The 25685-nt window shown below is 49.1% G+C and overlaps 3 protein-coding genes across 6 annotated transcripts; 1 reads left to right on the top strand and 2 right to left on the bottom strand.

Moving 5' to 3' along the window:
- Positions 1 to 1046: 1046 nt before the first annotated feature.
- LOC120950557 (probable fatty acid-binding protein) lies at positions 1047 to 5942 on the bottom strand. Its single transcript, XM_040368683.2, has 2 exons — positions 5722 to 5942; positions 1047 to 1846 (listed from the first exon to the last, which is right to left on the bottom strand). The coding sequence occupies exons 1-2, from the start codon at positions 5792 to 5794 to the stop codon at positions 1524 to 1526; spliced, it is 396 nt and encodes a 131-aa protein (XP_040224617.1). The 5' UTR covers positions 5795 to 5942; the 3' UTR covers positions 1047 to 1523.
- A 926-nt stretch (positions 5943 to 6868) lies between these two features.
- Positions 6869 to 14370, top strand: LOC120953753 (putative tricarboxylate transport protein, mitochondrial). Of its 4 annotated transcripts, none has more exons than XM_040373983.2 (3): positions 6869 to 7311; positions 12013 to 12573; positions 12652 to 14370. In XM_040373983.2, the coding sequence occupies exons 2-3, from the start codon at positions 12212 to 12214 to the stop codon at positions 13277 to 13279; spliced, it is 990 nt and encodes a 329-aa protein (XP_040229917.2). In that variant the 5' UTR covers positions 6869 to 7311; positions 12013 to 12211; the 3' UTR covers positions 13280 to 14370. The 4 variants fall into 4 exon arrangements, with proteins under 4 accessions (XP_040229917.2, XP_040229915.2, XP_040229916.2 ...); XM_040373981.2 differs by lacking the exon at positions 6869 to 7311 and adding an exon at positions 8953 to 9066; XM_040373982.2 differs by lacking the exon at positions 6869 to 7311 and adding an exon at positions 8953 to 9074.
- Positions 14342 to 24319, bottom strand: LOC120953752 (J domain-containing protein DDB_G0295729). Its single transcript, XM_040373979.2, has 7 exons — positions 22921 to 24319; positions 18439 to 22845; positions 18234 to 18362; positions 18040 to 18161; positions 17878 to 17974; positions 17618 to 17790; positions 14342 to 16377 (listed from the first exon to the last, which is right to left on the bottom strand). Exons 1-7 carry the CDS (start codon positions 23254 to 23256, stop codon positions 16200 to 16202), a joined length of 5442 nt encoding a protein of 1813 aa, XP_040229913.2. The 5' UTR covers positions 23257 to 24319; the 3' UTR covers positions 14342 to 16199.
- Between the last annotated feature and the right edge of the window lie 1366 nt (positions 24320 to 25685).

Below are 25685 nucleotides of genomic sequence, written 5' to 3'. Positions count from 1 at the left end.
ACGAATGTTCTTGCCATAATAAGCTGCAAGGATGCAGCGCTAGACAACGACATCCGGGGCACAAACTTTTATCGATACTTTCAAATTGCTTAGCTTCGCGGATGACCAAATGGACCACCAAATGGAGGATGCAAACGCTCTGGGCGTATTTCAGCATACAATACAGGGGTTTTCAATCCAGCTCAACATCGTAACACTATTTTTCGAACACGTTAAACGATTGTCAACATCGTACATACAATTCGAATCCGTAAACTCTTTTCGATTTGGTAACACTAGGTGTTGAACGCGTAAAATCCCAACTCGAATCTGGAAAATGTATGTTGGCTGTCTTGTCACCCATTATACTTAGTTATAGTGTTACGATGTTGAGTTGGCTTGAGAAACCCTGTAACTTCATTGCTAGGACAGGTGAAGCAGGCTCTTTGGGAGATTAAATGCCTGCATAGATGGGAAGCTGCAGCTAAGGACCGAGCATCTGAAAAGAGCTCTCTTAGATCGAATGATTCGTCCGATCGCAACAACCAATACAACAACTAAAACGCTAGCACAAAGTGAAAGCTAATTCATAATTCATAATAGGAAGAGGCCCGTACATCTTCTGTACTCCTTTTACCTTTACCTAACAACCGAAGTAGCTCAAGGTCGCCCAGTACCACTGACGGGCTTGAACTTCATAGTGATTATCCATAGCAGGATAGTCAGTCCTACGCATGGGGCGGGTGGGCAGGGTCTATACAGGGCTTAAACCCATGGAGGGCATATTGTTAAGCCGTGTGAGTTGATCAGACAAAGGGGATCTTATCCGATGGGTTAAGAGGAGTAGTAAATCAACACCAAGAGAATTATTGTTGAACACAGAATTGAAGGAAAAAGCTATTAGTTAAATTGAATTTTATCAGTTTTCATTAGCAGTTCAAATGACATGTTGTGTAGCGGGATCTACCTCACAATGCTAAGCCAGAAAAATAAGATCTAGGGTACAATAGCTGCACAAAATAAAGAAACAGAGTACTAACCGACTCTACACAACAAAACACAGCGAATTCGTTTAAGCTTGGTCTTTTTATTCTTGACGATTGGTGAATGAGCAACACAAACAAGGATTGAGGATTATGATCAAATCATAATATTTCGTACGAAATATATACATAAACGATCGCAAATGAGCAAAACGCACTATCGCTATTGTTTGCTTCTTCGGTACGTGCACACGCACACACGTACACACGTGCTCCACGACCACACCGCGATGGTCTCTTATAAATACAGTCACACACGCACGCACACATCCTTTTGCAACCGCATGTCTGCAGGCTCCTCACCCGCAAGGGTTCTGTGTCTGTGTGTGTTTCTCCGTTTAGTCTGTTAGTTGCTACGTCCTCTCCATGCAGTAGAATCTAAATGCGAATGATGCTGGAAATGTGATGTCCTGATGGTAAAGCAAAGGTCCACTCGGTCACAGATCGAGTGTAGTTGCTCCGGCGGAGAGCTCGCTCGCTCGCTCGGTCGGTCGGTCCTTCTTAGACGGCCTTGTAGTAGCGGACGCACTTGGCGTTGCCGGCAGTCATGGTGGCGGTCAGATCGGTGGCAGTGAACTCGCGCACGATCGTGGTCGGCTTCTCGCCCTTCTGCTCGTGGATCAGCTTGTTGCCATCGAAGGTGCAGACCGACTTGACCATACGTCCATCGACGGTTTCCTCGTCGAACTCCTCGCCCAGCTTGAACTTGATCGTCGTGTTCTTGAAGGTGGACAGCGTGTTGAACGTGTACTCGTCACCGTTCTTCACGAGCTCCACTGTGGGCGAGATGCTGTTGCCAAGCTTGCGAAGCACCATGCCGACACCTGAATCGAGGAGAAAGAGAGGGTTGGTGAATATTGCGCAAAAGATATTTTTGATTGGTATCGTTATCAATCGCTGGGACTGACGTTATCAATGCAGTCAGGGTATGGTCCTTGTGCGCGAAAGAATGCATTTGATGGAGACATAGCCTCATTATTCGATCGTCCATAATTTGACGCCACTATCACAAAACACACCCACCCTACGCCCATGCAATAGAGGAGAGAGTACAACAGCTGATTACCGTGCTATGGCAGAGTTGGACTTAGGTTCTAACACCGCATGAAGGGCAAGGTATAGTCAAAGTCCAATCCAAACGTCGATAACGTACACCAATACAGCGGGTATGAGAGAGTGGTAGCGTGTCGACTTGGCGCATTTGCTACCACTTCCTGGTGCAGCGTCGGAAATTAATTCAACGTCCCGTGTCTGCAGCACATTACTGATGCCTATGGTTCAGGAAGTGTAGGAACTTTATACTAGCAGGAAAACAACCATTTATGTCACACAAATATATTCGTGCAATGAGTGCGGTACCAAGGTAATGAGCATTATTCCACGTTCTTTGTCCGCTTATGGATGGCTGATGCTTAATATGCATACTCCATTCGTCGGAAGACTTGGTACGAAATGGAGAAAAATCAATAAGTCTACCAGATGAACGAATTGTCGAAGAATATTCTGCCCGTTAGGCTGCCCAGTAAGGTGCAAACAGAGCAAACATCCTTCTGGAAATATGACTGCATCGTTACACAACATATTTTTTTCTCACGTTTGCAGTTACTGATAACAGATTGCTTCACCTACTCCTACCTATAGCATGCGGCAAGGGAACAATCAGGGCGATTATGTTTATTTTAAACTGACCGCACGAGGGCTCAACCGTTAAGCTCAATTCCCCGATAAGCGGCCCCCGTCACGAAAGTTCAAAGGTGCTCGGGACGCCTTAATCTTGCACCTCGACGCTTTTTCTTCCTACAATCTTTCCTGGGCCACATTCATTCCAGCGTGAAGTAAGTTTTCGATCACACCAAATGTAGAAATGTTTCATCTTTTTATCGAGCAACGATTACAAGCCTTACCGGGCCGAGACCTAATGACTGGCAACTGGGTCTTTTACTGGCTTATCGATATTTAGACCTTTAATCAGTGTACCCAACTGAGGAATACTGAGAAAAAGACAAACGTTCCTAAGCATCGCGTATAACTCTCTGCTGGAGTGCAACTTGCGAGTCTTATCATCGCTTATCTGGGTACAGTCGAATAAATCCATCAAACACCAACACGCCCTCCGTCGTTCCGTCTTTCCTTTTGGGTTCTCCCGTTCTACTGGCCCGTTCCACAATCGTTTTGGTTTAAATTTGTCCTGCCTCGAAAGTGCTACGAGTTGCTGCTGTTGGCTGGAAGCGACGACGGAAAGCATTAATTCCAGCTCGATTAACAATCGATGGAAAACTACCCGACCCAACCACAAGCCACACCGACCGTGCGACGACAACACCGTCGTCGACGAGGCCGTTTTGTTGGATCGGTAATTTCAAGTGACGCTTAAATGAACCGAAATTATGCAATAAACATTGCGTGTCGACCTGACAAAATCGTTAGCAACAGGTAGTAGTGCAGCTAATGCTTTTTTGTGTTTTGCTCGCTTGTCTCTACCAGGGAGACGTCGAGGGTAGCGACCAGGGAGAGCGGCAATGGGGGAACGCACGAGGCATCATTATAATTACATGTTTTACGCAAATATGGCGTCAACTGTACATATTTTGCGAAATGGTGAGGATTAATTGTGTTACACTGATCAGCTGATATGGCCAAGGGCTGACGCAAAATATGGAAAGAAGCCTAATTCGTTGCGTTAATGATAATGAAGTTAGTCTATTATCCATCGTGCTATCTCGTGCTGCCTTCCGCAATCAGTGCTTTCGGTGTCGTCATCAGGAACATCGGTTCTCGATCTGGCCACCGAGGAGATAACAACGTCCACCGTCACTTCAGTTCACTTCAGGCAGTTGACTACTGCCCTCACCCCTGACCGACAAACCAGTGTAAATGGGATAATATAATGGATTCTTGATTCAATTATGCTGCCCTCTTCTTTACCCAATTGAACCTCTTAAGCCTCTGCCACGGTGTATGTTGGCCTGCGGGTCGTGTTTAAACAGAGATTCCGTTGCGTTAGCTCGACCTCCAAAGGGGCCTCTTCTTGGGAAGGATCGGGTTGTCTGACTACCGCCGTTGAATTGTTTGACAAGTGTCACCTCGGGTGGCATGGGAAAATACTTCAGCTACAACGACTGCTGTATTGTGCAGCTCTGTCCCGCGGATGTGGGGAAAGAAACGCAGCCCCACTGACCGGCAATTGGATTGATATTAATTGATTCACAATGGTCTCGGTCAGACAACGCGGGCGAGATCTCTTTATTGCACCGCCAGAAAGGAAGCCGTCCAGAGGTTATGCACTGTAGACCATTTGATTATGGCATTTTACTTTCTGCTGAGTGCATTCTTCCAGTCATTGTCACGTGAGTTCGCGAGCGAATGAAGAAGCCAAGTGGTTCTCCGGAAGTGTCTGTCTGGTATTTGCAATGCACCGTTGCTTTCATTGGAAGGAAGTCTGCTGTTCCTCTTATGAGCCCGTTGTGCGGCAAATTGAGCATGATTAATGCAATAAACACGAATTTTGCCATAAGGAGTAACTTGAAGCGACATGAAAATGAACCTATATGTACTTGTTGTTGTGGACAAATGTACCTTTAGAAAGCGAATTTGACGCTCTGCAGTGACTCATTTCATAAAAAAGTCTTATTTTGCTGCAACGACACAAATTCAAACATTGTACGCCACGTGCTTTCGGACATCGCGCCACTCTTGTATGTTTGTGATGGGTTGGAAAGTACTCAAGCGTGACCGGAAAAGTGTGCCATGAAGTAATGACAGCACAGAACATTACACCGCCTTTTCCCGCTTTTGCCCTTCCGCTTGACAAGCCCCCGCAAGCGGAATAGATGCGACAATACGCAACACAACAACTACGCTGCGCGCAAGTGTGTATTTGAATCGTTGGAAAGGCCATCGACCCGAGCCATCTAATCGACACGCGGACATTTCTCTCTTCGCTACATTTGTTCAGCGTGTTGTTCAGCGTTCGCAAAGAAGCACTATCGATGCATCGTTGAGCCGGCCGGTTAGAAAAACCGGTCTCTTCTGCATCCAATGGCGCGAGCCTGTATTGTGCAAGTGGCAAACAAATCGATTCAAGGAATGCTGTTCACCCAACAGAACAGTTCAGTTTAAAAATATAAACTAATTTTCGAGATAAAGCAGCAGGATGCCGACGAGAAGGAATTCGCTGGCTCGTCATTCCAGGAGAGTTTCGTATTGCGTATTTTTTGTGCTGAACCAACGAACGATGTTAGCGTGTTAACTACCCGTTTCATTTCACCCCTCTCTTCATTCTGGTCTCTGGCTTCTCTTCAGCGCAAACGCGCCCTTGCATCGCACGATGTGGTGCGTAGCTGAGAGAAACTTTGCTCGTTGGAGTAGGCTAGACTGAAAGCAAACGACAACCGAAAGATAGAAGGAAAGAGACAGCAAGAAGCAGATATACAGCATCGGATGATAGCTCGCACGATGTGTTCTAAATTACACTGACCCACTCATCTCATATTGATACTGATTTTTACAAAAGATTCAACTAAAACTTTGACAAACGATGTGGAATCTGCTAGCTTTGCACAAGTTTTTTCTAACCACACACGCATTTCACACCGCTTTGGCTTCCTATCGTTTGGGAAAACGAACCGGCGTTTTAGCCCCCCCCCCCCCCCACTTGCACTCCCCACACACCCCACCGCTGACGATCGTCTGTACTTACCGAGAGCCTTCATGTAGTCATCGAATCCCTCCGACTTCTCCATCTTGTACTTCTTTCCTTCCCAGACGGCCATTGTGGATGTAAAGTGAGGTGGTTTTACACGGGATGAGTGTTTGGGAAATGCAATCGAATGTTGCTTGCGATGAAAGGCCGGGAAATCGACTTCTGTCCCTCGCTGTGTCTGGCACCGAACTTAGCTCTCTCTCTCCCAGGCCGTGTGGTTAAATACACCATCACACCGCGGTGTCGGGATCGGCGGACTTCGTGCGGCAAAGCACGAAAGCAGGTAGCGTCCTCTAGCGGCCATCAGCCGAGGCACGGACGTAACGGTCAAAGATAACGCATCGTGTCAAACGGGCGCGTTTGAATGCACGGGTGGTGAGCAGCGTTGTGGTGGAGGTTGATATCGGCAGATAGATGGGATTTTATCTACTTTTAGGGCTTGATATCCATGCACTCCGGTTGGAGATAGGAATAACGTTCGATTTGGTGTAAAGTTCCAATCAACTTTCAAAATGGACTTTGACCACATCGTGCACAGAAAGTAGCATTTTTGGTGTGAAAATTAGACTGATTTAAATTCATGCCGATCCTGAAAACGGAAAAGAATCTTAAAACTTTTCATTCAAACGAACTGAGTTTTGGGATATAATCAACACGGACATAACAGCGTTTTATGTTTTAACGATATTTTTTCTTTCTGACCATCACCAGCAAATGCTCAAATTATCTCTTTCAATACTTTCGTTCCTGTTCTTCCTTAAAATTGCATTGTATTTGAACGGAAAACAATCATTGGACGAAAATGACGTCATTTATATCGTACGATATATCGCCGGTGCAAAACAACGCCTTCTCCATGGTTGTTAAGCCCGGTCTACACAAGTCAGCAAGTGTCAGTGAGTGACAGAATGATCTGAATATTGTACACTTTCGGGTACAAAATTCATCCATTTCACCATTTGCTTGGCTCAAAACATTCATTTTTATCATTTTACAATTGATTTTACAACAAAATTTGATGCTAGACGAAGGTGCAAATAAGTTTGATCTCGTTGATAGAATCAACATCGTTCAACATGTGTGCATGTGGAGCCCGTGCTTTAGCGCCCTATCCCGTGTTGAGTCATATTCCGTGCATATGCGCCTCATCTTCTTCTGCCGCCCGACCGTGCTCGTCATCGTGAAGTTGCCCAGCTATGGAGAAGCAGGCGTCCGCCAACGTTTGGCCGTTGCCGGAGAAATTACATAAGTGTAGAATTGTGATTTATCAGTAACGGACAGGGCCGTCTCCCGCTCGGGTGTAGTTTGCAGTTTTACCCTATTCGTGTGCCATTGCTGTGATGATTGTTCGTTGTGCTGCGTGCGGAACCGAAACTGTCTAGCCTCTTTTCCAGTGATGAAGGGCACAGCTGCCGATAGAGATTGTGAGACAATCCAGGCTTGAGTCACGTTGAGAAAATAAGTGCGTAGGAGCAGTAGTGCGTTTGTGCGTGCCTGCAAAGGAGGTAAAAACCATATGCAAACTTCGTTCCAAAACGCCACAGAACTCGAGCAACACAGTGCAATTAAATTGTAGCGTGGTTTTAGGTAAGTAAATAAAGTGCATACAACTGTAACTGGTTCCAACACGAGTACGTGACGGTGCACCGATAACGCGGCACGAGAGAAAATCGATAGCAAAACAAGACAGTTGATCGTTATGTCGGCGAAGGGAGAAACGAGAAAGAGAGAAAGAGAAGGCGTGTGTGGTAGAAGAAAAGAAGAAAGGGATGAAGCTAGGGGATGATGTTTTGGTATGGTTTGTTTTCATATTTGGAACCTTACAAATGTCGTGCGCCGCTTTCAATGCTATGGCATACAGTGCGTCCCACACCAACCGATGCGTTTAGTTTTTATTATTTATTATCCGCGCCAGTTATTTTGCTTGATTTAAACTTTCAACCGAAAATTGAGTAGTTTTTTTTTATTTTCATTCACTATAAATTATTCAAAAATTATGTTCTTTCCCCCTTTCTAGTACAACTACTGAGTATGCCTGCAGCTAAAGATAGAGACAATTATTATCATATTTTCAAGCTGACAGTCGCATCACTATCGATTGTTAAGGGCAGCGGTTACTCATCATTATCAGCACCAGCTGGCACGAGGATGATGAAGTGTGCACGACAAGCGTTATCGAGTTGTTGGCTGTCGGAAGGGTTTCCATTACAGCGACGATTACGATCCGTCCGGGATGAGCATTACCACGTCACATTCCTTACCGTCTCTAAGTGCTTTTTTGCGATATGGTGTTGGCCACTCTTCCCTTGTAATGATTTAGGGACACTCCAAATGGTGTGTATGATAAGCTTGCCAAGATTGATTGCTTTCTTGGTGTAAGAGATTGCTTTCATTCTACTGTAAATTTTAAATATCAATGCGTAATAGTAATATAGTGGGACGCCTTTTATCCGGGCGCGTTTTATCCGCCTGTCTGGTTATTCGTGCTATTGAGAAATGACAGTTCAATTCAAGGATAACTTTGAGAGTCTATATTTTAAAAAAAGCGTTATAAGAGCACATTGTAATATAAAAAAACCGTAAAATTCATGGCAAATTTAGAACATTCTTATTATAAAAACAAAAGGTAAAAAAAGGTTAAGATTTACCAAAACATAATATAGATTTCAAAAAAAAAACTTCAACAATTTGTGATAAAATATATACATTCATAATTTAGCCATGTTATTCGAGGTACGAGGTCGAATCCCGATGAGCCCGGATAGACGGCGTTCCAGTTTTCTTCGAAGCTGGAAAGGATTGGTTCTTGATCAAGCATCAGCGCTCGATCGTCTTTTCATACCAAGACGAAGTATCGTGGCTACACCTTTGTTATCGTAATAATAAAACTCCTAAGTGTAAAGCGATATTAATAGCGCTGCCAATTGACAGCATAATTTGTTTGAATAAACAATAAACACGAAGGAGCTGGGAGGAGGAGGGGGTACACTCTGTCTCACACCACCACCACCTCCTTCGCTACGGTACAGGTTAGCACGTGGAGTTCACGCACTGAAACCATTTGCGCCATCCGCCCGTTCCAATACATTGTGTCGGGGGGCATGGTGAGGTAACAACCCTTTCCCAATGCTCTCTCTCTCCTATTAGGCCGTGCTAACCCCACACAGCCAGCCTATGGCTAGCGTCCCAGCGAGTGGTGCGATAGGCCGCAGAAACTCCAGCCGCGGGCGCACACCGTCCGTTCAGTCGCTCGCCGAACTTTGAATCGCAAACGCGCGCGCGCTCTCTCGCGCACCAACCAATTCCACGAGCATTCCGTTTGGCTGTGCGTGCCATCCCCCGGTAAGCCGGTTAGTAGTGTTGCTGCCGCTGTTGTCTGCCGTTAAGCTGGGCGAGCGGGGGAATTTCAAGTGCTAGTTACCATGGTAGTCGCTGCCCTTAAAAGTAGGCGATGGAAGGCGCTGACCCTCACGACGCAACAGTTGCTCCCCTCCCGAATGTGTCGCAGTCGAGTTCACACAGAGGGTGTTTTGAGTGTGTTAATTTTTGTTTTTTGGACTCAACAACCTTTTCGAAATCGGCTCAACCGAAAGCTCACGGATGATGGGATGGGACGTGAAAGTGTGTCACTGTGGTGGTCGGCTGGTGCTTGTGAATCGTGTGCTTACACGGGCACGGACCGTGCAAGAAACGCCAAAACTTGTTCACGCGTTGCGTAACCGTATAGTGCACGTTCGCTCTCTTTTGTCCTTTTCTCTCTCTCTCTCTCTCTCACACACACACACACACACGCATCGTTTGTGCAAGAGTAAAGTCTGTTGTGTGTTAGCTCCACTTGGCAACTTCCACAACCCTGTTTGCCGTACAAAGGGAGGCAAAAACCTCAAAATTCACCAAATTGAGGATTGTACCATAACCATCCCTCCCTTAAGCGTTAAGAGCGTTGGTGTCTCGCGAATATCGAAAACCAACTCCAGAATGACGTCAGAGGCGGCGAGAAGTTCGTTGTGTGATGGACATATCTCCCCGTGTTGTATATAGGCGAATTTGTTTGCATTGACCTCAACGGTTTTCCGGTGTTGCTAACAGCGTGATGATGATGATGATGTGGAAAGTGCAAGTCAAGGTTACTAGAAGATCAATACCTCTCCCTCTCCCACTCTATCTCAGCTGTTCTGTAACAAGTTTGTGTGGTTGTTGCTGTAGTTGTGCCTTCTGTTTGCACACACCATGCAACTCCATCTAATCGCCGGCTAGTGCTGGACGACTCAACTGATAACAACAGCCTCTATCAATGCTCCACTTACCTTGCTACTTGCACCCTCCAACATCCGGGCCAACATACTGCACCGCTTCTTTTGCTTACGTTCGTCTGACCGCTAATGCCACTTTCCCTTCCCTTCGTTCGCCCGGCTCGGGACGGACCATGCGACCCAGCGCCATTATATAATGGCGCGAGCGGGACCAATTACCCCCGCGCAAACCGGTTCCGATGTGTTATGTTTTTGGCATTCCTGGTGCTGAATACGTGCGCCCGAATATTGTGACGAGTTTGGTGGCCCTTGTACAACTGGCAAGTGGCGAAATGCCTCGCCCGGCTGAAGCAGAAGAATGGCAAGAGCTCGACAAGTTCAAGGGTGCAGTTTGATTGACTTTTCGTTTTCGCCAGTTACGCCGTTTGTCGCAGTTTGCTTGACCGAAACCGCAAACACGACCGATGCACACGACACCAAGCCGCCGTGCTCGTGTTGGTGTGCTGCCATAGCAACAGACACACACACACTTCGCCTGCTCCCTCGGCAGGGTGAAACCGTTTGGCGAATTTTGAACGCGTAGTGTTAAGGGTTGTGGGGTTTTTCTTTTTGGCAAACTCGACTTGTAGGCGTTGGCCGTGTAGCACGACACGTCCCGACTAGTGAAAGTTTTCTCATTTACAAGCCGGTTTGTGTGCCATTTCCAGAATTAGTTAAGAATTGGTGAAACGCACTGGTACAAATACCGAGCCCGGGGTCTAAGCCACATCTCTCCCTTGTTGCTAGACAACGCCGGCCGAGTGGAAATCGCGATAAGCAGCGGACGCCAAGCGGCGAACCCTCGACGCAGCCATGGCCGCATCAAAACACTTCACTTCGCCCCTCAAATGGCGCATCGGAAGGGGAAGCGGGGTGGTGTGCGTTGTCCACGAGAATAAGGGTGCTTGTTAGTCTGCGCCTCCCGCTAACGTATCGTCCGATTGGTTCAGTAAGTGTGTCCGTGTGTGTCTGTGTGTGTTTTGGTGAAATTATGGCTAGTCATGCGACAAACCGGGTACAATCTGCCAGCTCAGGCAGATATTTTGGGTTGGCGAAGGAAACCATATTTGTGTTTGGCAACTGCAAGAGAAGGAAAAAAATGTACATCCAACCGCTGTGTTGCATTTTGTGTGTGTTTTTTTCGTGAAGGCGCCATGAAATACGGTGGTTAACTGGCTCAAAAACAAGAAGCGAGAAGAAGCGAGAATTTTGAACAAATACGAACTTTGTTCGCCTATATGTATGTTTTATTTACTGCGTTGATAGCAGTAAAAACTCCATGCTGCCCTTGCGGACAAGTGCTTACAGGGTTCTCCAGGGGCTCTCATAGTTGTGGGACACTTCCTTAACTCTTTCTTATAGGATGTGAATTTCATACGTTGGAAATTGGACGCTATGGCACCCTTTCCGTACAGGTTCCTTGGAATTTCCTATTGGAATTGTTCAACAAGGGTTATATACAATCCAATTCCCATTACATTAAGTTCATTTCACGTGAGAAGGTGTCTGTAAAGTGCTACCACAGCTATGAGCACTCCTGGCGAACCCTGTAATGCAACGGTTACTGTGAAGTCGTATTGATTTATTCAGTCGGCATTGAGGATTGCAATCGAGTTAGTACAGTGCAGTGAGCGGTTGAAACGATTGATCCTTCAAAGCTATTTTTAGCTCTCCATAGTACACAATCTCCATTTCCTATCTTTACATGGTTGTTGGTTGTTTTAGTAGAACGCAACATATAGCTACGGATTGTATTTGCTTGAAGGCTTTTGAAGTGCATGTCTCATGTTTCAAAAGCCGGTGATGTTGTGCCTCGCTGGAGCGAAGGGAGATTGGGAAGTCTATCGTTCAATACTTCCTACTCCTACATCGTCGGACGTGGCTTGATTCCCACTTTATCATGCCCAGTAAAATAAGAAATTAAATTAATTGTATGAAAGCCACCAAACGACCAAAAATAGTAACATCAAACTGTTTTTACTTTCTTTCATTTTAGTCTCCTACCCGCCCATGAAAGGATTCACTCACCACAACGGAACATTTCCCACAACGACGCTCTGAGCCGCGTGAGAAACGAACCACTGCCAAACGAGCTGCCCGATCGGAGGGCACCGACACACCAGGCACATTCCAGACAGCATTCTTCTCCCATTGGTGAGACGACCATTCTCCAGAACAAACCCCCAAAACCAACGATGGACCGGTTAGGACTGCTGGCGACGGCCTACGGCCAACCGAATAAACATTCTAGTCAATTCCGCAACCCGTTCGGTGGCCGGCCGTGGATGGAGCAGAGCGGTGCGGCGGCAGCAGCCCCCGGGGCCAAGGGGCTGAAGGGTATCGTGGCCGGTGGCATTACCGGCGGTATCGAGATTTGCATCACCTTCCCGACCGAGTACGTGAAGACGCAGCTGCAGCTGGACGAGAAGGGTGCGACCAAGCAGTACAACGGCATCATGGACTGCGTGAAGAAGACGGTCAAGACGAACGGTGTGCTCGGGCTGTACCGTGGGCTTAGCGTGCTGCTGTACGGCTCCATCCCGAAGTCAGCTGTCCGGTAAGGCGTTTTGCCGTGTCCGTGTCGATGTTTCGCCTCAAACTGTGTACTCACGGGTTTTTCCCCCTTTTCCGACAGGTTCGGTGCGTTCGAAAGCCTGAAGGGACGTCTGATGGACTCAAACGGGCAGCTCAGCACGTCCGGCAAGCTGCTGGCCGGGTTGGGTGCGGGCGTCGCCGAAGCCATCCTCGCCGTCACGCCGATGGAAACGGTCAAGGTGAAGTTCATCAACGATCAGCGCAGCGGGACGCCCAAGTACAAGGGGTTCTTCCACGGCGTCGGCATGATCGTGCGGCAGGAGGGTCTGTCCGGCGTGTACAAGGGCCTTACCGCGACCATACTGAAGCAGGGCTCGAACCAAGCGATCCGCTTCTACGTGATGGAAACGCTCAAGGACATGTACAAGGGCGACGATCCGTCCAAGCCGGTGCCGAAGATGATGGTCGGCGCGTTCGGTGCCGTGGCCGGGGCGGCCTCCGTCTTCGGCAACACCCCGATCGACGTGGTGAAGACGCGCATGCAGGGGCTCGAGGCGGCCAAGTACAAGAACACGGCCGACTGCGCGCTGCAGATCTGGAAGAACGAGGGACCGATGGCGTTCTACAAGGGTACGGTGCCGCGACTGTCGCGCGTCTGTCTGGACGTGGCGATTACGTTCATGATTTACGACTCGTTCATGGATCTGTTCAACAAGTTCTGGCGTTAGGTCGAACCCGACGAGGAGGGTGAGGGGGGGGGGGGGGGCTGAGGAGTAACAATGCCATTATCTCTAGATTGACACCTGAGGACGATGTGAGGATGACGATGAGCGCTGCAGCCGGTGTCAGGGTTCAGGGATGCAGGATGCGCCAAAGCGGAGGGCGGAATGTACATTCTATAAAACGGGAAGTCTCTCAGTGGACAGTGCAACAAAGCAACGCGGCAAAGCAAACGACATTCCGGTGTACATTCAGGGATTTTATGAGCATACAATTATGAGCGGTCGGGAACGTGCGCAATGTTGCAGCCCCAGTTCGTTTCGTATCAGGACGCAGTTTTAGCACGTTGTGTGTTAGATGTTGACCATGCACGAATTAGATTTTAGTGAGAGCGGGTGGGGCGGGAGAGGGCCAAGCAAACACATCAGAGGAAGGGGCAACCAAAAGGGCACTGTTAGAGGGGATATTTTTTTTTTTCGCATAGAACATAATTACTACTACTTTTAGGGCACTGTTTAGTGGACGCCTTCGCTCCCGATGGCTGCACAATTGGTAAGAAATGGTGAACTCTCCCTCACCGTTCTTGCACTCGTTAATGTTCCCTTTCTCCTCGTTTTTTGGCAACTGTCGACGTTGTAACCGTTGCGAACGATCTCCTGTAAGGAGTTGAAATCGGCTTATATCCTAAAAACGAAAAAAAGGAACACAAAACGTTTATCAAAAACGTCGGCAATTACTGTAAAACAGCCATTTTCCGTACGCGTTCAAAGAAATTGTTGTTTTAGTTTTCATCTTGTTCGTTTTGTTATAACAACCGCGATTCCGCACCATCATGCTGCTGGTGCGCATTTTTTTAACTGTACTTTAATGTTTTACACGCTTCAAGGGTGCAGCATCGCCGCATCGGGTTAATCACACGCATTCCGTAAACTTTTAGTTACGTTTTTTTTTTCGTTCTACTGTGTAAGATCATTTACTTTACACGCTTGCACTTATCTTTCGCGGCTAACATACTGCGCTTTTCATCTGGCGGCCGTTGCTTTTTTGGCGTTTTTGAAAGCGTGCTAGAGAAACTAAAAAAAAAAAAAAAAAACAAAAACGACCCAATTCCTGACTCGTATTTATATACAACTATATATACACATACACACACACACACTATTATCTATATACAAAATGTCGTAGCGTATAACCCAGGGTGTTTTCATTTGTAATTTTGTAGAGGAAGTACGTGGTTAGACTGTATTGCGCACGATTGCAGGAATAAAAGCCGTGTCGAGAGACGAAACGACACAAACCTACAACCAATCGAAGAAAATGCAAGATTTAAGTGTTTTTATTTCGGATGTTTCGTTTTCCGATCCATGTTGTTCTATCATCGGTTTTGTTTTTCATGTTTTTTGTTCCATTTATTCTCTTTTAATCCATCCGCGCCGCGCCCCCACCCTACTCTACTATCGTGCTTCTATATAACTCTTTGCTGGTTTGGTTGTTGCCTCTGCTGCTGCCCACAATCATCCGCTGCAAACCATCACGTTATCACTCTTGCTCGATGCAAAAACCTATACATCGTTCTTACTATAATGCACTGCCCTTTCCCTTTTCAAGCGGGCTAACACTCGCGCGCTCTTCCTGTTGCCCCAGAAGTTCCTCTGCTTTCCTCCAGCCCTCTTTTCATCCTTTTTTTGTCCCACAACAAATGTAAATGTACACATTCATCTTACACACGCACACACACACACCGAGCACAAACAAGGAAAACACATTCCAATACAGCTAAACGCCACACCATTACCTTCCAGCAACCTGCAACAGCTAAACACACACACGGTGGCGCCGAAAAGGAGTCAGTCCTCAACAGCGTACTAAGCTGCTGTGCCGGGGGAGGGTGTGGGAAAAAGCGGACACGCAGCTAGGACGCGCGGCATCCGATGGCAACCAACGATGGTTCTACGTTCAGTCTAGGCGCCCTTATATGCGCCGCACACTCCTTGGGGGGGATGGGCCACATTTGTATCTGGCTGCGCTTGTGTTACACCAACAATGACCAACCCGGCACTGTGCTGGTAGTAGTAGTAGTAGTACTGCTTACCAGCCTATCTTCTTCTTTTTTTGTTTCTTTTTGCATAAATTATGTACATTTACAGTTTAAACATTAATCAGTTTTCATTATTGTTTTGCATACTCAATGTTTGTCAAACGCGATCGCGCGCGCGCGAAACCTCGCACCTTACTAGCGTTTTTATTATTTTTCGCAAACGAAAGACTAGGAAGCCGAAAAGGGGGCCGAACAGGGTGGTTGCGGCGGTGGTGGTGGCGGTGGATCGAAACAATTCTGCTAAAGCCAATCACTCAACTCGGCCAATCGGGATGTGTTATAATAATAAGCCAGCGTCCAAACGGTGCCTTTCGCAACCTGTGGTTGGAAGCGACCGTGCCGCCGCACCGATTTTGTTTACATATACGGTAAGGAATCTAAACGCTAACTTAGACAAGAAATAATTCGGGAATAATTAGCCAATTGTGCAGGAAACATTGTTCGCTAATAATTCAAAATAATCTTTGGAATACACTATTTTTCAAGCAACGTAACCGTTAAACCCTACCGGGGGAAAAACACTATTTAACTCCCCCCGCGGGGTGGGTGGAAGTAGTTCTTCTTAAACGAGTGGCTAATATGAACTATTTACAATTTGTAGCTTGCACTAATACTTCTCCTCCATGGACAAACACTTTCCTTTCGTGACGAACGAAGCTTAAAAAAAACAAAACAAAACCCGCACCCGAAAAATGGAAAGTGCCAGTACCATAAACCAATCGTAATCGTGTCCCCTCTCCCCCCCCCCTCCGTTTCCCCTTCCAACCCAATTGCTTGTTAGCGGCTAAGAACGGCTATGACGGTGTGCGAACCCAAGAGCAGGGCCGCTTTTATCGGCTCTTCAGCAGATTCGACAGCGAGCGGATGTGGGTCGCCAGCTCGGAGTCCATCTTGTACGCTTCCTCGTTGATGAGCCGGCGCAGATCGGGCAGGCTGGGCATGTGGTCGATGTCCTTGATGTTGAGCAGCTTCTGGAACACCTCCGTCCAGACGTGCTTTTTCAAGTATCTGGAAGGTGGAGAAAGCAGTGATGTTTGGTATCAGAACCAGAGCGGCACAAAATGTCACTGTCAATGTCATAACAAAATCTGACTAAAACAAAATCCATGTCAGCGTCAGCGGTACTCAATTGTGATAATCAGAGGTGATACTTAAAACGATTGGTGTGATCAATGCATGCTTCGTGACATTTTTACGACTAACGCTTGGGTCAGTCACTATGTCTTGACTTTTTTTTACTGGGAATCAGTTGCATGCAAAATGTCACTGACATAGTCATGACAAATTCGGGCTGAAACAAAATAATGTCAGCGTCACCAGCTCTACTGTGATGATCAGATGTGAGACTCAAACAGTTGTGGCGACCATCACATGCTTAATGACATTTTGTTTTGCACACAATTCTTGGTCACTCACTTGGTCGCGTCATTTTCAGTCGGTGATCATCGCGATACTCATGGGAGATATGCGTTTCTTGTGAGTAGTGCCAAGCGTCACCAACTCTACTGTGATGATCAGAGGTGAAATTCAAACAGTTGTTGTGTCCATCACATGCTGGTGACATTGTGTGCAACCAACTGTTGGTCACTCACTTGGTCGCGACATTTTCAGTCGGTGATCATCGCGATACTCATGGGAGATATGCAGTGCGTGCGAGTGGTTCCAAGAAACAAAATGAGCATGGTTTCTCGCTCTGTTTGACCCGACATACAATCAAAGCAGACAGAGCGAAGAAGAATGCTCATTTTGTGCTTGGGACCACACGTTAAGTATATTCCAAGAATGTCGTGATTATCATTGAGAGAAAATGTCCCGACCAAGTGATCAAGAGTTGGGTGCTAAAAAAAATGTCATCAAGCATGTGATTGGTCCACCAACTGTTTGAGTCTTACCTCTAATCATCTCTGTTGAGTACGTGAGCTGATTTGAGCTTCACGAGTGTCACGTGAGTGTTTGTCACGAGTGTTGGTGACTGAAACAGTGACATTTGGCAACACTGCTCACAGCCAGAAAAAGTCATGATTATGCTTGCGACGGGATTAAGCTCAGTTTGTCAGTCAGGGTATCGCGTTTGACTCAAGCACTCGGCATGTCATGACGCACTTTCATTGAGTATCAGCAATGAGCATCAAGCTACCACGAATATGTTCATTGTTTTCGTTGGTGAATATCTCGTGATGCTCATGACACATTTGCAGCACTGATCAGAACCTTCGTTTGTGCTTGCTTCTAAAAGCCGTGGGCATACCTGGGCAGCTTCTGCTTTATGTCCCAGCCGCAATCGTACTTCTTTACCAGCTGCATGTACTCCCCGAACAGCATCACGTGGATGGTGCCGGCCACACAGAACAGATCGGTTTGGAAGGACCACGGGCGCCCTTCCTGCATTTCAATGCACGTGAATCCGTCCGTTTGAATGACCTGAAATGGGAGGTGGGGGCAAGAAGTAAACGTTCGATTTAACAGCACCAGGACACACACACACACACTTTCAGACCGACCACCTACCTTCTTGAATTGGCGCTTTGGTTCGAAGAAATTCATATCGATGGCACAGCCAAAATCGATCAGTCGCAGGGTAGGTTCCTCCAGATCGCGGGACGGGCTGTAAGCATGGAAGAATTGGCGGAATTACTTTTACACGCTCTACTAAAACGGGACACAACCTACATTTTCATCAACAGGAAGTTGTCCGGCTTGATGTCCGCATGGATAATGTTGCACGCGTGCAGATACTCCACGATCGACAGTATCTGGCAGCTGAAGTGCATTACGAGAGATTCATGCATCACCTGGTTGACAAGGGAAGCGTAAAAATTGGGGCTTAATTCGATGTACCCGGGGATGGATGTATGATATGATACCTTTCTTGTGGCCGCCGTTCGAATCTTATTGTTGATGTCTAGCAGGGAACCGTACTGTGAAAACTCCGACACAAGCACACTCGCATTCGGTGCAATGACCGCCGCACTGATATCCATGAAACCGGGCAGCTAAAACAAAAACAAGGGCATGAAGAGAGCGGAAACACCTTCTACCGGCCAGCGGTCACAGCATCATCGCGCTTACCATCTTAAGATTAGTCAGTCGTTTTTTCACCTCCGTGCAGATGTACAGCTCCCACGTGTTGGCCGGCTTCTGGTACTTGATCGCGACCACCGCGCCGGACTGCGAGTTCACTGCACGAAACACCGAGCCGTACGAGCCGCGCCCGACCTCCTTCTCGATGCTGTACGCCGTCCCGCCCAGGTTCGCCGTTTGGCCCTTGAGCAGCTTCGGCAGGTTCGCGCTCGAGAGGTGATAGTTGTCGGCCGCCGCGTCCCGATTGCGCGACGGAAAGTCCACCTTGGCCAGAAACGCCCGGCACAGCTCCCCATTGAACGGGTCGACAAACGGCCGGCCGAGCTGGGTTTCGATCGTGGCGAGCGCTTTCTCGAGCCGGCGCCTTCGCGCTTCCTCGTCGTGTTCGCCCGCCTGAAAGAAGCTGCTCTCCACCACGGTCGAGTTCATCGAGTCCTCGTTCTGGCCGATGTTGGACAGGTTCGTGCCCTGCTTGCGCAGAAACCGGAACGAGGCGACCGGGGTGGACGTTTTCGAGAAAGCTCCACCACCAGTGCCAACGCCGCCGCCGGCACCGCCTCCACCACCACCAACGGAGGTTTGTGTGCGCCGGACCGGGGTGGAACAGTTGCTACCGCCGCCACCGTAGTGGAACGGGCCGTTGCTGTTGTCGCCGGCGAACGAGATGTTGCTGAACGACGTGTTAAACTCCGAATTCGACTGGTACGACGAATCGTCCTCGTCCGGCCGAATGATGCGCTTTCCCTCCGAGCGTCTGCTGCTCCCGTTCGTTCGCCGGCGCGTCGTTTCCATGCTCGTTTCCTCCTCGCCGTAGTACTCCTCTTCCTCCTCTTCCTCTACCCCGTTCTCCGGCTCGTCTTCCTCTTCCACCTCGTAGTACTCGTCCTGCACCCCGTCGTCGTCGTCGTCATCTTCATCCTCATCAGCAGCATAATCTCCCACCGTTGCCTCGGAATAGGCATCGTCCGGTGCCCGTTGTACACGATGTCCCTGTCCCTGCTCCTGCTCTTCCTCCTCGTCCTCTTCATCCTCCTCCGCCTGGTACGCGTCGTCGGGATCGTACCGATGATGCTTTCGCCGCTTTTCCTTACTGCTCGATTTGGAGCGTTTGGATTTTTTCTTCTTTTTCGACCCAACGGACGACGCATCGGTTTGCGATTGCACCGACAGGCAGGAGTCTTCGTCCGGTCGGGACGATAGCGCCAGCAGTAGATTCGCATCGTCCATATGGTTCGCGGGCGCTGCTGCAGCACGGCCCCGATCTTCCGGCTCCACCATGGATGCCTTCTTTTTCGAGTGTTTTCCTTTGGACGATGATTTCGCTTTAGCGCTGGCCGATTCCCCGATTGCCGCCCCACCCGCTTCCTGTAGCTGTGTTTTGGTGTGCTTTTTGTGTTTTTTCGCCCTTTCATCGGCCGGTGCTGCTGGAGCTGGTTCGACCTGTTCCCTTAGGACGGACGGTGGCTGGGAGTGGGTGTTTGCCGCACTGATGGCCGACGGTTCACCGGCCCCCGGTGGCGAAGGTGAATCTGCTCCCGATCCGCCAGCTGGCACCACCGGTGAGTAGGGGTTCGTAGCACCGGATACGGACGTCGAGAGGCCCGTTTTCTCTTTCTTAAACTTGATCGTTATCGTCTGCTTTCGACTGGTTCCGTTCTCCGCCGGGGTCGAGAAGCGTATGGTGGAGGCTTCGATCTGTTCCTCGAAATCATCACAGTTTGCGTTGTACTTTCCATGATTGTTGTTTATGTTATGCTGCAATGGCGGCTGCTGTTGTTGTTGCTGCTGCTGCAGATGTGGCTGGTATTGTTGCGGCTGTTGTTGCTGCTGCTGTTGCTGCTGCTGTTGCTGCTGTTGCCGGTGGTATTGTACCTGTGCATGCCCTTGCGCATTTACATACGCCGCGTTCGGGTTACCATTTACCGCAGGTTGCGCGTCCCGTGCTTCCGGCACGGCAGAACCGTGTCCGTAGCTATTGTGCTGCACTGATTGCATCTTGGCCGGATCCTGCGCATAACCCTGCTGCTGCGCATAGCCTGCCACTGGCACAGTCTGGGCCTTCGTTTGCGCCTGCTCGTTGGCATGAATATAGTGCTGGTACTGATGATGGTACTGGTGCGGAGCTGGCTGATGATGTGTTTGCGCAACCCGACCAGCAGCTCCTTGTGGGTGCAGCGGCCCACCCATTGCCAGCTGTGAATGCTGATGCTGCACCTGTTGCTGCTGTGGCTGCTGCTGCGGATGATGATTATGATGATGGTGGTGATTCTGGTGCGGATGTTGCTGACCAGGCGAGCTCGGATACATTGCATGGTTTGGCGGCGTTTGGGGGGCCATCGCGTAGTGTGCGTTCGGGCGGGATGCATGCGCCTCCGGCGTGGACAGATGCTGGGCCGGACTGTTGTGCCCGTACGGTGACACAACGGTCGTCATGTTTTGATACGTCCGTTGGGAAGGAAGCTCCTGCGGCTGCTGCTGCTGCTGCTGCTGGTGCGGTTGCTGTCCTGCGGGATAGCTCGGATGAGCGTGTCCCTCGTAAGGGACATACACTTGCTGCGTGTGCTGATGATAAGGTTGGGGCGAATGGTGATGGGCATGATTGACCGGCGCGTACTGGTGTGGCCCATGATGCTGCGGCCCGTACGGTGTTACTGGGGCTGCAGTAGGAGAATGCATGTGGGTCGTTGGCACTGGCGAGTGGTGCTGATGGTGATGGGCACCAGCATGCACAGTATGATGCGGTTGCTGCTGTTGCTGCTGATGGTGCTGCTGATGGTGCTGATGATGATGGTTCTGTATCACCGATGGCGTCACATTCGATTGGTGATAGGCTTGGTGTTGCACCAGCGCGTTTGGTGCCGAGTAGCCATTGCTGTAACCATGGTAAGGGCTGTGCGGTTGTTGCTGCTGCTGATGATAAAAGTTGCTCGTATGCTGTATCGAACCCTGCCGCATCTGCTGTGAATGGTAGCCAGTAGGCGGTGTCTGTATCGTTTGCCCCGCGGGCATGTGTCCAGCGGCATTTGGGTAGTCCTGTGCGGGATACATTCTCTGTTGTTGTTGTTGCTGCTGTTGTTGCTGTTGTTGTTGCTGTTGCTGCTGTTGCTGATATTTCAGCTGCTGCATTTGTCGCATCTGTTTTTCCTTCTCCTGCTGGGCAATCTTCGCCTGCCTTTGCGCTTCTGCTTCCGCTTCCTTCTGCTGCTGCTCCTTCCGTTTGCGCTCAAACCATCGCTGGGCGCGGATCTCTTCGAGCGAAAACTCCATCGTCGGCCGTTCCGCGTGCAGGTCCGGATAGACGAGATGCTTCGGGTAGCAGCACCGCCGGTTCGGATCGTACGGCTCCTCCAGGCACAGCGGAACGTCCCACGTTTCGTGGTTGTTTTTCGCTTCGCGCACAAAGTTCGGCGGCAGACGGATTGCGTCGCTCGCTACGGGCGGTGCATGTGGCGGTTCGGGCTGCGGTGCTACCGCCGCCGGTTCTTCCACTGCTTCCCCGGCCGGACGAACGACCTCTTCCGGGCCCAGCGTGTACTGCTGTACAAGATCGGGATCGTCGTAGACGTAGCTCAGCGAGGAGGAAATCACGTACGCCGAATTGTTGAGATTACATTCGATGATGCTTTCATCCGGAGATCTGTAGTCGGGCGCCTCCGTACGCTGCTCGGCAGTGGTTGGCGGCGCCGTGGCTAGTTCCTGTCCCTGCTGGCAGGCTGCGTTTGCGGGCGAACTGCGGTAATGCTCTTCGCTGGAAGCCTGAGGCTGCACAGGTTGCTGTGGCGGGTGCGAAGCCGTATCAGCAGGTACTGGAGTGACGTTCACCTCGCCGGCCGTAAACGAGTTTGCTTGCTGGTACGGTTCCTGCTGACCATTGCTAGCGTAGTATGTACCGTTTGGTGGCTTTTCCGGCATGTAATAGCTTCCCGCCGGGACCGGTCTGCTCTGCTGCTGGTGGTAATAGCCATGCTGCTGCTGCTGCTGCTGCTGCGGTGCATGGTTAGCGTACGCCGTTCCGTTCGGTGCTTCAGTAATGACGCTTCCATTCACGCCGTGCGGGTGAGATGGATGTGCCGCCTGTCCGGGATGATAGCTCGGCTCCTGCTTGAGCCGTTTGTGTGGTGGACTCTGCGACGGTGGTGCCGGCAGCCGCTGCTCGACCATTGCGCTGGCGGACCGTTTTTTTGCTAGCGTTTCACTGTACAGCCGATAGTTTCGTTGCGCTTCGTGCAGTTCCTCGATTGGTTGTGCCTTCATCTGCAGGCCGAGATTGAAGATCGACACGGCCTGCTTGTAATCGCGCTCGGCCCATCCAATGTAGAAGCTGGCGCACTGCGTGCCAATGTTCTTCTTGTACATCATTTGGTAGTAGCTGGCGGGCGATTGCTGCATATCGATCTACAAAGGAACGGCGAATGAATGGTTAATTATGGTCCATCCCGTTGTCCAAACCCCCGTGCTCTCATTACTTACGTATTTCATCCATATTTTTACCATACGCGTGTCCTGCTTGTAGCCCTCCGCGTCCTGATACAGCAGCAGACATTTTTCCACGATCGATCGCAGATTGTTCAGACGGTCGAACGACCGGTTCTGCTCGTACCAGGTGATGTAGTTGAACCACAGATCGAGCGGATCGGTCCCGTTGTACCCCCGGATCGCATCCTCCCAAGCTTGCTTGTCGGCCTCGAACCGGGGGTTTGCTACCATACCGACATCACCACCACCACCGCCGCTACCCTCGACCATGGGTGCAGCATGATGCACTGGCGAACCATGACCGTGCGGTAGCGGGCGGTGCGAATTCATAGCTTACCCCAGATTATGGCCCAGACGGGGACGATCCAACGACCCGGGACGGGAGTCGCAGACTGTCTTGCGGAATTATCTTGCTTGCGCTGCACGTTGCCAATGTCCCACCACGCCACACCGACTAATCACTCTCACTGGACACACGAAATGGGTCAACAATCACATTCGCACACACACCCACCCGCACTCTGTTGTGATGTGGGTTTTCCCCCCGGCAGGAACCACCCCCACAAACGGGAAGCACGGTGGCTACTGCATTCCGGATCCTCGACCGTGCCGCATCCGACCGACGGCCGAAAATCAAAACAAAAACATTGAACACACGCCCGAATGCGCACTACAGTCCATATTTGAATCAATACTGAAGGCCCGTTTTAGAATGGCCCCTGGTCTACGAGAGGTCTGGGTTACGGTTTGCTTACTTTCCGCCACAACTGCACCTGCAGGTATCGCAGGTGGTGCAGAATGCAAATATTTTGCCCCTCGTTCGATTGGTGGAAACTTGGGCCAGTCCGATCACTTCCTTCCACGGTGACCCTTTTCACTGCACACAGGCATTAGTCACGAGGCACATGATGGTCAGGCGAGGCGAACAGGGTAGGGTAGCGGCGGGGCAGACGTGCTGCAGTATGCTTATGGCCCGCGAGTAGGCTGACCCAATGCAGCTTCCTCGGACGTGGTCTTCGTTGCGCTTATCCAATTTTTTCACAACCCGCTGGAACTGTTGCGGGTGGGCTGGACGAGTGACAGCGGCTGCGAGCGGGAGGAAGACGATGCGGGACGAAAATTTCTGTAGAAAACCCTGGGGCTGCTGCTACTGCTGCTGCTTCGTGTTTCGCCACGGAGAGTGCAGTGGTACACACCAATTGTCCCCGGAATCCGCGAGCCTTTCGAAGGGCAGCCCACTGTAGCGGCGCGAAAGAGTTGTCCTCGGAACCGAATTGCTTGTGGATAGCACTTTTGCCTACGTTCCCGTACAATTTTAGTTTGAGATAAAAAAAAATATACCAATCGAAGAAATGCACGCAACGAAACATACGGCGCGATTACACGGTGGCGAACGCGTTGACAGCATCACAAACGCTTCGGAAACGCTTCAGCCTGTCAGACGGAACAATATTCGAGAAGTTTAAACTGTACCGGGCGAGGTAGGCTCATATACTTGCTGTGCTGTTTGCAGTGCTGATGAGGTAAAGCTCATGGAATATGAACAACAAGCTTTGAAATTTTAATTTCAGCAGTCAACTTTAGTGCCACAAAGAATGCAATTTGATAATCTTCTACCTGTTTGTTTTCACCTCCTATCGCCTGTGGGCTATAAGTGGTATCAAAGTACGATACAATTCTCTTCTGCTTTTTATATCTGCGAGAAATAATTTATCCTCCTTTGTTTATCTCAGACGTGGTCCGATTACGCATATTCAGAGGCTTATCCAAGCGCCACAGATTAAGCATAAACGACTGGTAAATTGAATATCCATAGAAAAAAAAATGAAGGCTCCACAGCTTTATTGGTTTGATCAATAGATGGCGTATTAAAACTGATTATTATATTGCTATCCTTTTCTTGCAATGTGTTTCGGCATGTTTCATCTTATCATGACCTATATAGCCTTCTAACTTTCCGAGCAAAAATGTATATAAATGGTTGTGTGGTCAGATACGTGGGTATCAACACCAACGACCATTACTCAAATCTCACTTGCTTCAGTACTGGTGGTTTCCGTTGGAGTTTAGTTTTGTGTTGTAACGGGGTTTGTGATATTTAATGTTGGTGTTACTATCTACATTAACTGCACACGTATTAAAACTTTATAAATTAACATAAATGTATTATAAAAAATCTGACTGCTTGCGCCGAGGACGTTCTTGTAAGTGCCGCGTTACAACCACCAACGTGTTCGGCACCATCGCTCCCGTTCATTGGCCTGGCGAGCGATCATTGCCCTATCCTGCCGAACCGCTCTCACTAACACATCAACACGCTGGCAGGACTGTCAGCGGTGAGTGACTGCAATAACGGCGATCGCAAGTTCGGCAGCCCAAGCGCCACAGATTAGGCTTAAACGACTGGAAAATTGAATATCCATAGAAAAAAAATTAAAGCTCCACAGCTTCATTGGTTTCATCAATAGATGGCGTATTACAACTCATCATTATATTGCTATCCTTTTCTTGCAATGTGTTTCGACAAGTTTCATCTAATCATGACCTATATAGCCTTCTCACTTTCTGAGCAAAAACCCATATGAATGGTCGTGTGGTCAGATACGTGGGTATCAACAACAACGACCATTACTCAAATCTCACTTGCTTCAGTGCTGGTGGTTTCTGTTGGAGTTTAGTATTTAAACAATCGTATCGCCGTTCTAGTTCTAGCGATGCATAACTTCAATGCGAAACCATACAACAGTACAGCGGAAATG

Source organism: Anopheles coluzzii, chromosome 2, assembly GCF_943734685.1.
Source record: "Anopheles coluzzii chromosome 2, AcolN3, whole genome shotgun sequence".
In the NCBI taxonomy this organism is placed as follows: domain Eukaryota; kingdom Metazoa; phylum Arthropoda; class Insecta; order Diptera; family Culicidae; genus Anopheles; species Anopheles coluzzii.
The sequence above is the reverse complement of the archived record's forward strand: the minus strand, read 5'-3'. Positions and strand labels throughout refer to the sequence as shown.